This window comes from Mytilus edulis, chromosome 3 (assembly GCF_963676685.1).
Source record: "Mytilus edulis chromosome 3, xbMytEdul2.2, whole genome shotgun sequence".
Lineage (NCBI taxonomy): Eukaryota > Metazoa > Mollusca > Bivalvia > Mytilida > Mytilidae > Mytilus > Mytilus edulis.
In genome coordinates this window covers 42,732,355-42,746,770 of record NC_092346.1, presented here as the reverse complement: position 1 = coordinate 42,746,770, position 14,416 = coordinate 42,732,355, and the positions used below count along the sequence as shown (strand labels likewise).

Below are 14,416 nucleotides of genomic sequence, written 5' to 3'. Positions count from 1 at the left end.
CTTTATTTAGGTGTTGAAAACCTTTGGTGACCCCATAGTTTAAGTGTCTTTAAAAAGTACATAGTGAGCATTGGTCGTTATATACAAACGTTCACCTAAATTGTCCCAGTCAATGAATGATTTTAATGTGTCAATCAATGGCCACAGCTACACTGTTTTGAATTTCATACTATTTATCTCTTCATTTGAATTACTAAATCTCGTATAGTTGCGTTTGAATCCGCAAAACAACTATTATCCCTGAAAATAACAATGAACCCAATACAACTTATCATGATTAATCAATGTTTGCTTTGAGTAGCAACAATAGAAAACAATATCACTGTGTTGAAGACCAATTTGTGTCCTTCGGCTGTTTTCTCTCTTTGGTCGGGTTGTTTTCTCTTTGACACATTCACTGTTTCCATTCTCAATTTTATGTTTTCAAATGCCAATTAAAGAATATCCTGCTTTCTAAACTTATCTATATTCCAATGTTGTCTCTTGAATACCTTTGTGATTGTTACCCAGATTTGAAGCTTTAGGGATTTTAAATGAATTGTTCCCGTGATGGGTTTCTATGTACGTTTTGCCGCTAAATACAGTTTTACTTCTTCTGTTCGTGAACCATTTCATGAAAATGATCAAAGAATTAATATCTATGAGAATCCATCTGAAATTCGTTCAGCTTTAATTTTACTTTAACATTACATTACAAAACTATAATATTTTATGTAAGATTTTTATGGATTTTGCACTTTATTACAAAGCGATGCCAAGATATAATTGTATTTAATCAAAATATCATCAAACTTAAAGAATGAATAGGTATTCCAGGAATGTGTACTTCGTTTTCTAACAGTTTTTAGTTTTCGTTGGAATGTTGACTATTTTTCGTCTGTTTATCTTTTTCACTTGATCATTGTATCGTCTGCCATTCTATAACATATATTTTATTGCTCCAAGCATTTGTCTTCCTTTTCGCACCTATCTCCAAAGCTTGACAAAAATATAGACATATTGCATGCTGTTGATATTAAAAGTTACAAAACTCTGGTGTTTTCTGTTATTGTGGTAAAAAGACATTTAAGTTATTATATGACTTTGAGCAAAGTTCTTTACATGATGATTGCATGTTAAGTATATAACCTATTAGTTAAATGAGACATCATGCTACGAACTTGCATGAAATAAAAATCTTAAAGAACCAGTGCGTTAGCAGTGATTGGGCTCTTTAACGATTTATTTTAATCAGACGGTAAAGAAGCTTCTTTTGCAAGTCATCCAGTTCGATAGATTAAAATAAAACGAATTTAGATCCCTTGATGTCTACGCAGATATTTGGTTTATTTTCGTGATTACGTTATACAACATAGTTTAATATGTGCAACTGAAGCAGCTGTTTATAATAAATAGATCTAGGGTATCTTTTTTTACCGTTTTATGTTGGATTTTACTTGGGACATAAGTTGGAATCACTTTTTGTATCGGATTGATACAAGAGAAAAGCCGTAAAACAACCTGGGTCATACTCCGTCACCTTTCAATATTACGGTCAATATAAATAATATCGCAAATTTACACATGTAAACTATACAAATAGGTATTTATTACATACATTTTGTCTTTGGTGGTGGTTTTATTTTAATCCCAGTAGGTTAAACAACGATATGAATGTGTAAGGTGTTTTTACGCATCTGTGATTTTTTAATCAATTCTATTTCGTAAATTAGTATTGAAGATTAAGATAAAAAAAAAAAAAGTAATCTTACTTTTAACCAAAAGTACACGCATCATGTGTTGGACAGAAATATAAAACATAGGTTCTCTATTAAACTTGAATAATTCAGTTAACTGTAAACCAGGGATTACTTTAGATTTAGTACAATCGCGTAAAATATTATATGAAACGCTTGAATCAAATAAACGTAACTTGTAGCGCAAGTTACTGCGCATATGGCACCCAAGGACTAACATCCTATCAGGAAGTGTTTAAAGCAATCCGACTTCATCTATAATCACATTCTATTTTATTTTCTCTGTCTTGTTTATATGATTCTTAAAAGAAAAGCTGGTTTATATTTTTTAAACTCTTATATTCCTATTAAAATGCTGCATGAAGGGATGCAGAAATTTAATCTGACGTTAAACACGGGCTTTAACATGCATCTGCTATCATGATTACAATTTTTTGTAAAATAAATGTATAAGAAAATTCAAAACTTTAATAGAAAAAAGAAGAAAATTTAGAAATAGTGGATGGTTTGACAGTATCTGAAAGCTCTGACAAATTTAATAGTATATGAGCTATTATTATGGTCATAAACCTGTAACTTTTGGATAACAAAATGATAAAACAATTAAATTTGCTTCATTACTTAAGTGTTTTCGGTTAACTTCCAAATAATTCCCATAAAGATAATATGTGCGATATTCTAATATCAAATTTTTGCCAATTAATTTTAATTTTATGAAATACAAGAAAGATAGCAACTGTAAACCCCACTGCTTTACCTTTCTTTCCAAAACTTCGCTATATCTGCAGGAATGACTGATAGGATTGTAAAAATTCACAGTTCATTATCGCCTCGAGAATAAGCAACGGTTAAATTTTTATTCTACTGGTCCTTTTGATAATAGGAGTTCACGGGAAGGTTAAGTAATTTTACTCTGGACACCTGTATAAACTTTTTCTATAGATTGTACGATTCTGAATCATAAATGAGAAATTTGGGACATATATTTCTAATTGAATTATTTTTTATAACCATGTTGACCCTTCCCTTACCCGCAGGAATGTCGATGAGCTCATTGTTTTAATTAAAGTTGCATGTTAAGTGCAGATATAATCAGAAGACATCATAAAAAGAAAACAATTAATGCCATGCGCTATGTTTTTCTTTCGAGTACTCTCAGTCGTTTTCATGACATTTGTTCGCTGACACGAGTCAGATCCCTTTTGACAGTTTCTATGAACTTTTGAAAGACACCTATCTCAGAATTTATGCAAGCCTGCCAAGTTGTTGTTATGTATGAAAAATGTGTACTTTTTTTGCTATGTACTCTTGCTACGGTTCCAGCTGTGCACTCAAAAAACTTGCAATTGTAGATTTGAAAAAGTACATGATGATACGCGATCATGCAGTGTATACATAGTTGTGTTTGAAAGATGTAACTGATTTGCGGTTTTCTAAATTGGCGTTTACCACTTTGCATAAAAGTCATTTTGAAACATGTATACTCGTGTCAGAATAATAAAATTCCGACTGCACATGTAACATAAACGATTCATTTTTAGGTGATAACAATCTGTTTGATAAATTGCAAATTGCAAGTGGTTTACACCGACACGTGCGTGTTTGATGTTCATACTTGGCTTGTTGGCCTTGTAAATGCAAGCTGTTTGATGAACTGTCCTTTTTTTCTTTAAAGCCATTTGTTTGAAAACATAAAACAGTATAAGTTGTATGTGAAATAAAATAATTTTATAAACGAATTATTAATGGAAAAAAGTAAAATGACAACAAATTTCGCAAGGAAAATCCATCACGGAAAGTCCTTTATCAAATATCGGAATCAAAAGCTAGCTCATTGACATCAAACGAATGAAAAACAATTGTCATATTCCTGACTTGGTACAGTTATTTCCTTATGAAGAAACCCGTGTATATATTTGTACACATTTATATAGAAATATTAGAATTGCTGATACCATAGCAAATGTGATTAGCCTGTTTTTTGCTTTTTATATACTCGTGTTGCAAGATATACTCACCCTGCCGGGCCACGCTAGATCACCACCAGTTTTTGGCTGGGTCATTGTTGTTCAGTCTAGTTAGCTATGTAGTGTTTTGTGTTTTTTGTCTTGTTTCTATTTTGCCCCGTGCTGTCAGTTTATCTCATTGTGATTGTCCTCCTGGTATCCTCGCCTCTTTTTACATCTTCTATTCTGTTAAAGCCGTCATTATTGCTTTGATGCCATTTTATTTATATTGCATTAAAAATTAACCAAACAGTCATAATAAAAAGAGTTATAGATCATACATAATTACTGTGAACAACAATAAAATCAACGTTGTCATGTTCAATCATGAGAATTATGTTTGAAAAGAAAAGGAAACGATCTGTATAACTGGTACCCTGTTGGATTTATTGTGATTATCATTGGTGTCCTGGGTAGTTGCCATCTTTTTCTGGTCACATGGCAATCACTAATCTGCGTACATCCCCATCAATCATATTATAGAATTTTTACCTGTTTGTTGTATTTGCTTTTACATATTTCTTTATTGTTTACTGTACCGAATAACATTTGGAAATATTTTGTGTTTGGTGCATTAAGACTATATACCAATGTGCCATCCGCCATATTGATGCATTTAAAAATCACTCTGAGGCTTACATAACGAAAATATAACACTTTCTGTAATGTAAGTTTAGTGCATTTGAAGCACTTTTCTTGATTTACTTTCGCTCGGAGCTCCCAAACATAAATATTAAATGTATATTTTATTTGATTGTTATTTTTGTAGGAAATGTCGCATGGAGGGAGATTTTACTAAAAGAGTCGGACACCCTACCGAGGTTACATATTCAATCATGGATCCGAATGGTGATATTGATAATGGTGTAATAACCCCAGCAGATATGCTGTCATTTGCACGTCAAGTTGCCATGGCAATGGTATATAAATATGTTTTTGTTCAGTTTTACCATTAATTATACAAGAAATTATTTGTTCTGTATGGTGTAATTTTAGACTGCCTTGTAGGTTCGTTACGGACTAGATGCAAACTTATGTTATATCCATCATATTTTGTTTTACATTTATAATTGTAACAGCTGGTTGAAATGACGAATATATAAAAACACAATGAGCGTGAAAAATTGTTAAACGTAAATTGCATAGTGACAATATGGTTTAGTAATAGGGTGAGAACTTTTGAAAGAATAAATAGTTTTAATTACAAAATGCCGTTCATTTTATGTCCTTATGGTAAACATCTTTTATGTATCATTTTTTTTTTTATATTTCCTTTGATTTAATTTTTTTGTAGCAAAATTTTATTTTTTCTTCCAGCAATATTTAGCAGAAAAGAAATATGTACATCGAGATTTAGCAGCCAGGAATGTCCTACTTGATTATGATAAAGTTGTTAAAGTTTGTGATTTTGGACTTTCTAGAGACATTTTCAATGATAACCAATATCACAAAGTTACCAGTGGTAAATTACCATTAAAATGGATGGCTATCGAATCATTACGTGATCGTGTATTTACAACGCAGAGTGATGTTTGGTCATTTGGTATACTGTTGTATGAAATAGTTACTATGGGTAAGTTAAAACGCCTGTTATTCTTGCTTCAATTGTAACCGGGATATACATGGGTTACGGCAGATGATTTTATCAATCAATAATGCGTTTTTATTAATACATACTTTCATCAACGCTTTAAAAATATTCGTTTGATACAGAAGTATAATAATCATTGTTACTGAGACGATTGGAATACAACAATGAAACATATTAAATCAAATCAAATCAAATCAAAGTAATGTATAAGAGTTATTTCTCTTGAAAAGATCTACTTCCTAATACTCTGTATCAAAATTGTTCGTTTCCATCAAGATTAAAACATTCATTACAAACACTTAATTAATGTGTGCCTGCTTTGAGGACTTCTGTGAATAAACCAAATGCAATGATGTTTTTAAGACTAAACCACATGAAAAGCTACATGACCAAAAGGGACCTGAAACACTTAAAACTCAAAACAGCTGTAATACTTGCTTTGAATTAAACTCCAATTATCAACATGTACTATTATCATCGAATGTGTTTGGTTTTATCGGGTTGCAATTTACAAATTAAAAACACAGTCAAATACTTTGACAATTGAAGGTCTACTATCGCTTAAGCTTTTCATTTAACATGTTTAATACTCTGACAATTTTGTTCTAAATAGGAAAATTTAATGAATATAAAGTGTCTATTATGCAATATATGATTTATATATAAAAAAAATATAATTAAATTTGTGGCCGATATTATGCACATCATATTTATCATGCGTTTTTGTAGGAGGATCACCGTACCCTCATACAGCCTTGGCAGACCTCTATTATGTATTGGCAAATGGATATCGAATGGAGAAGCCTGGAAATTCCTCTGATGAACTGTAAGCTTATATACTACTCGGAAATATGAACTACTGTTGCCTTTTTTTAAAATTTAAATACTTAATTAACCCTTTTGATTTCAAAGATCGTTTTTTCCTATATTTAAAACATTTTACATTAACACGAAAATTATTACTGAAATCTTGATTTGTTAAAAGAAATTTCTTGTTTATGTGAAAACAGTGGTACGGTAACAACCCGAATTCCTTTTCTTTGAAGACTTGTAGCTTGAAATGCAATCAGTGGTTCATTTTGTAATTAAAGTAGACATTTAAAACATAACTCTGCAGGATCTAAGTTTCCAGTCTTAGGAGATACATCCATAGCAAGGTTAAATGTCGTAGCGTTTTGATCTTAAACAGAAGATTTTCATATCAAAATATTATGTCAAAACGCAGCAGTCATGAAACTGACTCTTGAAAAACATGTATTTTTTCTGGTTGAGAAACTTTAACGAGCACTTTTTAAAGGTGATTAAAGAATATTGATAAACATTTTTTTCGTTTTAGATATTTCTTTATTTATTCCTTATCTTAATACGTTTCATCAGATAGTTAATCTTGCATAAAACCAGACTTTGTTGATCCAATGAAGAACATCGAACTAAAAACTTCAGCTAATGTTTGTATGGCATGCACAGTATATAAAGTAGATGTTTTGATAAATTTCTGACAGATTATCTTAGATAGATATTTTTGATATTATCATGGTTTAAGTTTACACAAAAGATAAAGTAGTGTCAAATCATTTTTGCTGCAAAGTACCAACTGTGGATTTTAGAATAAGATAAAATTAAGCTTTCAGTAAAATAAATGACTGAGAAAACACGTTTTCTGCAGACATACGGTACAATTAGATTCGAGAACACAAGTATTCTGCAGACATACGGTACAATTAGATTCGGTACATAGGAGTAAGTAGAGCCACTTTGAAGCAGATAGCATCTTCCTCAGTAAATCAGAGCTTTATCTTAATAAATTTGATAAGCTAAAACAACAAATGATCCTACACCTCTTGCAAAAATAAAGTTTATCTAAATTAACCATTACGTATAAAATTACAGCAATGAAAAAGGCGTCATATTTTAATAGACTAATTAGCACATCTATCTTATCCACTTCTTCTACGTAACTTGGCTTCGGGATTTATAATGATTGAAGTTTAAAAAGTAAAACAATATTTTGATAACTTTTGATGCATACAAAGAAAGAAAGAAAAATCACTTTCAGAATTTTTATGAGACAATTTTCTTAAATATATATATATAATATAAAGTTACTGTTATTTATTTTTCTTCTGATGCTGTGTTTTTGTATTGTTTTTAAAACTACGGTAAAAAAAAGGGAGTTGTGGGCTCTACGTTGATTATAAAGCAATCCTACGACACATACAAACTAAAAGAATTATTGAAGTAAACAGACCGTCTTCATAAAAGATTGGTACCTATATAACATGCATTGCACCTTGTGTAGTTGTTTTCCCTTAAAATATTATCGATAGCCAATTTGTATTTACCTAATATCCGCCTATATTATCTCGTCGTTAGATTACTTTCCTATATTCTTTGGAAGGTCGTGTGTTCGATCACCGACAGGAATCCAATGCTTCTCTCTGTTCGCGGTACATAGAAGTAAAAGCAAAGACTTTTTAGTAAAAATAACTTCTTTGACATATTCTGGTACTGAATATACTAGAATCGTCACGACTGCTCAATTTTGTTTTTGCATGCAATGTTTTTGATTTGCTGTTTTGTCTGCTTGTGTATTTGTGTGCCGTATGTTCAACCCATGTTAATTGTTCATCTGATAACTTCTCCCTTGTTTGGAAAAACAACTCCAAATTAAGGTTGAGTTGTATTCACTAGTGTTATTTAATTTACCTGTTTTTCTTACAGATATGCTATAATGAGACAATGTTGGTTGGAAAATCCAAAGGACAGACCATTGTTTTGTGAACTGCGTCTCCAACTAGAACAACTGTTGTCAGTAGACAGAAATTACTTAGATCTAGATAATATTGATGTTCCTCTGTCTACATCAGAAAGCAGCAGTAACAGTGTTCCCAAAACAGACGATAGATTATCGCTCATTTCTAATAGACACTCACAGTCGGTGAAAAATACTGGTATGGTAAAAAGCTCAACGGGCAGACAGCCACGTGCAATAACAATACCGTCACTAACACGTGACACCATAACAGTTAGTATTTGTGGAGAACAGTCAAATGATTGGTTAACTCGGGCACGTGATGACGAAACAACGACATAATATCTTGTTTTGTGTAGAAATGTAGGACCAAAATCATTGATTGCTGATAATGTGCTTGGTGTGCGGGTTATGTATTAGAATCTAAAACTGCCAATATATGGACAGATAAATTGTGATATATGGTTGTGAATTTTCGATTTCACAAACAATTTGTGAAAAGGTTATTGAAAAAATATAATGACAAATAAGACATGACAAACGTGTAATTTATAGTCTGTGATTTATAGAGGAAACTAAAGATTTCCTTACTCTGTTGCTTTAGTTTTGAACATTTTCATGGCGGTTTTAATTAGTGTCATGAAATGACAGCTATTTTTAGTCTTTCTCAAAATACTTATTATAGTCTGTTATCGACCTGAATTTTGTATTACTTTATAAATCTGTGCCTTTCAGGGTTTTTTCTTAGGATTTATAATCCGTCCACAATTTAATGCAAATAGATATCTGCCATAAAAACTCTCATATATATGAAAATCGTGACGTTTCTTTCATAGGGCATGAAAAGCACATTATTCCAACTTTTATATATGTATATCAAATACCTCTATTGTATCTTATATCACAAGAATTGTATCTAATACTAAACTTATTTATATATTATGATTGAGATAATGTTACACCAATGTCCAATATATACTAGTAAATATAATGCTTAGAGAAATTTATATTGAGTAAAAAGCTAAATATTTCAATCGTGTGTATATAATAAACATCGTCTAATACAGACTGGAAACCAAAACGCCTGGAAACACATTTACATTTTGAAGCATTTTAATCATGTGAACATGTCGTGACTTTTTATTTTTAGTTGTGACATTAAAGTGTTAACAAAGGAAATTTATCGTGTAATATATATGGAAGTTTTGTCCTTATCTGTTTTAAAGTAATATTTTCCCTTCCCCTGGCAGCTTAGATAAAACATGAGTTAGTTACACATATTACCCTTTATGTAATTGAGAAAAAAATAAAGAACTGGAATTTAAATATATTTTAAATGTTTTCGGCGGGTGACAACAAATTAGGTATTACAATTTACACCATATCATTGTATTCCAAAAATGAAGTAGAGGTCTAACTTTTACAATTTGATTGGCCAGTATTCGCCGTGATCGTTTTCATATATATATACATGTGCTTCAATGAATATGTTATATTTCAACAGTGAACATTGTACCCAGTAAGTGAAAGAAATATATCATAATTTCTACCATTGAAGGATGATGGGGAAAGTTTGCATGTTATAAGTTCGTCCAAAGCTTTGATACGTTATCAATGATCATTTTTGTATTATTTATCCAACAGATAGCAAACAGAAAGAGGCTTAACAAACATATCTCTATATTTTAATATTTTCAGTATCTTACTATATTTCCGTTTGAAAAATAAATTTATGGAATTTATGGAATAATTTAAGGTATCAAATATGACATTAAAATAATCATATTTTTAACAGATTTTATTGGTTGATAGTTTTTAGCGTTTTTGTTCTTTGATGAAAACGACTTGAGTAATAATATAATTTTAGTTGGGCGTGTGCCGCCTCATTGCAGTCTGTCGATTATATATTAATGAATTACACATTTAGAGCTAAATAAAACCCAGAGAAATAGGTACAGAGTTAGATTCACCAAAAATGCAAAATTTAATTCCGTTATTTGAAATAATTTTATACTTCAAAGACATATGTTTTTGTTAAATCGCAAACTTTCCTTTAATACAATCTCAATTTTACTGTGGCATCATTAAATATGTATCATTAGGGAAATTGCTGGATGTTTTTATTGTTGGTTTTTTTGCAAAACAAAAAATCGATATCAAAGACTAAAAAAACTTTTCATATCGAAAATGCTCTTCCTGCGTTTATATATTTTTAACGAAAATGTGGTATATTTTGTTTTCTCAACGTGCAAAAGTTAAATATCAAGATTGTGTGCAGGCGGGGTCACTTTACTGGATATTTCTATCATTTCATGACTGTATTCTCCGTAAAAAGTCATCTCAATAAAAATAAATATAGATGGATTATTAAAGTATATATATATATATTCATCTTTCAATTTTACAACAGAAATTTTGAATGACTTAAAATGTGGATGCCAATGAAGCCCAAAATCGTATCCCTCTTTCATTGGTGACCCTATAGAATATCTTTATAGCTTATTTACAGTACTGAGTGCTAAATGATGTGTATATATTTTTTATTTGTTTTGTTATTTATTATTGTTTTACTCAGGTAGCATTTTAGGCAGTAAATAACATTTTATTCTTGTAAAATGTGAGTGAGAGTGATTTGCTTTGGTATCCAAGGTCTCGGTCTCACCTGCGACAAAAATTTCAGAATTTGGGTGTGATATTTACGGAGCCGTCGGGAGATGTTGTTGTTTAAGTTTGTATATTATCACAACGACAAGACATATATCTGTGTCAACAATTTATGATACGCTGTCACAGTGTCGTACGGTTCAGATGATATATTCATCCGAAAATATATATACGAGCCGTTTGAAAATTTTATTTATAATTTGTCTTCCAAAAAGATTGTGTGTGAATATGTGAAGACTTCCAATTGATGTGATAATTTGGTTTTTTTTTCATTATTATTATTAAATTTGCATTTCAAAACTTAGTTTCAAATTTTTGGATTTATTAAACGTTTTAAACGTGACTTGTATGTTCATTGTTATCTGTAACCATGAATTCAGGTTAAGGTTTTACAGTTTTTATAAATATTTCAAGGTTAAGATGAATAAAACAGCATTTAAAAAACAAATCTTCGTCATGATTCTTTGAATAAAAAGTGTTTTTGTAAGAAGATAATGGTTGTTCAAAACGTTTAGCGGTTCTAAATTTTACTGTGCAAAAATTATATTTGCTTTACCGCTTTCAGTTTTCATTATGTTATTTCTATCAAAGTTCATGCTGTTCTTTCATATTTTAATGGCTGTCTCAAAATGTGTTATTTGTTTTTATTGATTTACATTGTATTTCAATCAATCAATCATTTATTGATGTCTCGTGCAGCACAGATAAGTAAATAACAAATGTATATAATTTGAATCTGTCTGTGTGCATATATTGGAAGTGTTAGATCAACCCTATCGTCTAACCGTCCAATTTCGAATATTTGTTGATATTTTATTGTATATACATGTTATAATTGTTGCAAACAAGTAATTTAAGCAAGAATAAAACGATTGTTTTTATTGTTTTGTTTGTTAATGTTATTAATAAAATAGTGATATTAAGTAATATAGAGTAGCACACAGCTGATTGCAAATAACAATGCTGACGCAATTAGTATCGGTAGAAATGAGGCGAAAAATACCAAAAGGGACATTCGAACTCATAAACAAAGGCAACAGAAGTATACCCTGTTCAAAAGTTATACATCGATAACGCAAAAACAAATCCTGGTTACAAACTAAAACCAATGGAAAATTCAAAAAGAGAAAACAACGGAACAACAGAAACACTGAACTGCAACAAAAACAAACTCCAACATACATATTACTACGGACTATTTGATAACAACTGCCATATTTCTTACTTAGAACAGGACATTTTAAGAAAAGAAATGGTGGGTTAAACACAGTTTTATGGTTAGCCAAACCTCGCTCTTTATGGTAATGTTAAAAATTGCAGAAAGGGAAAAAGAAAAAAGGAAACCACTGATGTTTCCACAGGAGCATGCTGTCTTTATTAAAATACAATTACACTGTATAAAGGCAAAAACAGAAATTAACATATAGGTAACGGAAAACAATAGACAAATTGTCCATCAACAAAAATACACTTTATTTTACTGATGTTCAAATTTCGAAAATCGATTAGGAAGAGACAACTCTAAGTAATAAAACAGAAACTGAAGGAAATTTTTCGAAACACTGGTTTTTCTATTCCCGTGTACAGATCGCCAGGTTTGACACCTTTGTTGGGTTGGGGGGTGGGGCGTTTTCAATGCTATACATCTTCGTTTTTTGGTTTAATCTTCCTATTTTCACCTATTATGTCTGTTTGTTTTGCTCAGACATAGTTGTTAATATAGAAATTTTACGACTGTCATAGAAGTGTGATGTTAAGCTACCAATAAATAGGGCAACATGTTTAATCCTTCCAGTTCTACATAAAGGAATATCTGTCGTCTCCAGTCTAAAATGTAACAATTATTTCCATTCGTTTGAAGTGGTTGAGCTTTTTATTTTGCAATTTGTTAAAGGACTTTTCGATTTTGTTTGGTATTTTATTCTTTTTTGTATTTTTTTTAATACTTTTTCCTGCTTTTTTATTCGATCGCCCCTGATATGTGTTATGGATACGAAACGCGGATTGGTGTACTTTACTATAAGCCTAATATCTTTATTTAGTTCTTTCAAAGTCTAACAAATGAATAGACTATTTCTTTTAAGACTACGATATTTATACTTCATAAAAGGAGTATTAGATAAGACCTGTGTAGGAATATGACAGATTTTATATATTTGTTTGGTGTGTTTAACACAGCCACATTATGTATGCGCCTGTCCCAAGTCAGGAGCCTGTAATTCAGTGGTTGTCGTTTGTTTATGTGTTACATATTTGTTTTTCGTTCATTTATAAATAAAGCCGTTAGTTTTCTCGTATGAATTGTTTTTACTTTGTCATTTTGGGGCCTTTGATAGCTGACTATGCCGTGTGGGCTTTTCACTGTTAAAGGCCGTACGGTGACCAATAGTTGGTAATGTATGTGTCAATTCGGTCTCTTGTGGAGAGTTGTTTCATTGGCATTCGTACCACATCTTCTTTTTTTTTAAATTAAGCTTTTGATTTAGCCATTTGATTACGGACTTTCCGTTTTGAATTTCTTCGGAGTTTGGAATTGTGTTATTTTACTTTTTAGTACAAACATGATGCAAAACCAGATGTCTCAATAAGATTTATTCCTATGAAGAATAAATCCGGTTATCGGAGGAAAGTGGGCTTACGTTTTGGGAGTTGTTCCGCTTTGAACACGTGGTGGAACTTGTTATGTATTATGAGTCACGTTAATTATTTTAACCTTGATAACTGTGACGTCATCATTCTTTCTTTACCACGTACGATACAGCAGAGGGAAGACGCAAAAAATTGGGTTCCGTATGAATTAACTAATGTTTGTTTCAAAAGTTATTCAGTTTCATTTTGAATCGGAGATATGGTAAAAACCAATAAGCATGAATAAAGCAGCCACAAGAATGTACACCTTTGCCGCTTAGCTATATATACAATTGGGAGGTTGTTACATAAAATAGCCTGAAATATATATAATAAGCCCGATATATTCACATCTGACGGCGTTACTTTATCTCATGTGGGCAAATGTTTTTTTTTTTTTTTTTTTTTTTTCTTATTTCATTACAGGGTAATTTAAATATAAATATATGTGTGTGGTCATTTAAAAGTACGGTCACGGCGGGTGTGTTGTGTCGCTACCGCATTTGTGGCGGTGGTCGAACTCAGTGTCCAATAACTCTCTTCATAGCCACTGAATTCGACCATGTGGCGAAAATAGCGACACAACATCTACAAATATATTATGCTTCTTATAATGGAATTATGTATCCGCTGAGCTTCTGTTTCCCAGGGCCAGCATCCGATATATTTTGGAAGCAATAATGTTAATAAGGATATTATATTGATATATAAGGAAATGACATTATAAGGAATAACAATAAGGTGGAAATAAGGAATAAGAATAATGTGGAAATAAGGAATAAGGAATGGACAATAATGTGGAAATAAGGAATAAGGAATGGACAATAATGTGGAAATAAGGAATAAGGAATGGACTATAAGGTTTAATTATATATACTAGGGACTTGCCAATTATGTTTCTCGGCAGTCCCATTCTTTGTCAAGCCGTGGCCGTACAATTTTGTACTTTTGCCAAATAAAATATTTCTTACTTTATATATTTGTATGTCATTTGGCCCCACGTTGTCTCAGATAATAAGATTTATTCCTATGAAGAATA

At 31.2% G+C, this 14,416-nt stretch overlaps 1 protein-coding gene across 2 annotated transcripts in view; it reads left to right on the top strand.

Moving 5' to 3' along the window:
* LOC139516552 (uncharacterized) overlaps nucleotides 1–11,630 on the top strand; it is a 72,357-nt gene extending 60,727 nt beyond the window's left edge. For both annotated transcript variants that reach the window (XM_071306726.1, XM_071306725.1), the window contains 4 exons: nucleotides 4,512–4,662; nucleotides 5,060–5,315; nucleotides 6,063–6,159; nucleotides 8,055–11,630. In XM_071306726.1, the coding sequence (XP_071162827.1) occupies nucleotides 4,512–4,662; nucleotides 5,060–5,315; nucleotides 6,063–6,159; nucleotides 8,055–8,427 (877 nt within the window). In that variant the 3' untranslated portion in view covers nucleotides 8,428–11,630. The remainder of the gene's footprint in view (nucleotides 1–4,511; nucleotides 4,663–5,059; nucleotides 5,316–6,062; nucleotides 6,160–8,054) is intronic.
* The last annotated feature ends 2,786 nt before the right edge of the window (nucleotides 11,631–14,416 follow it).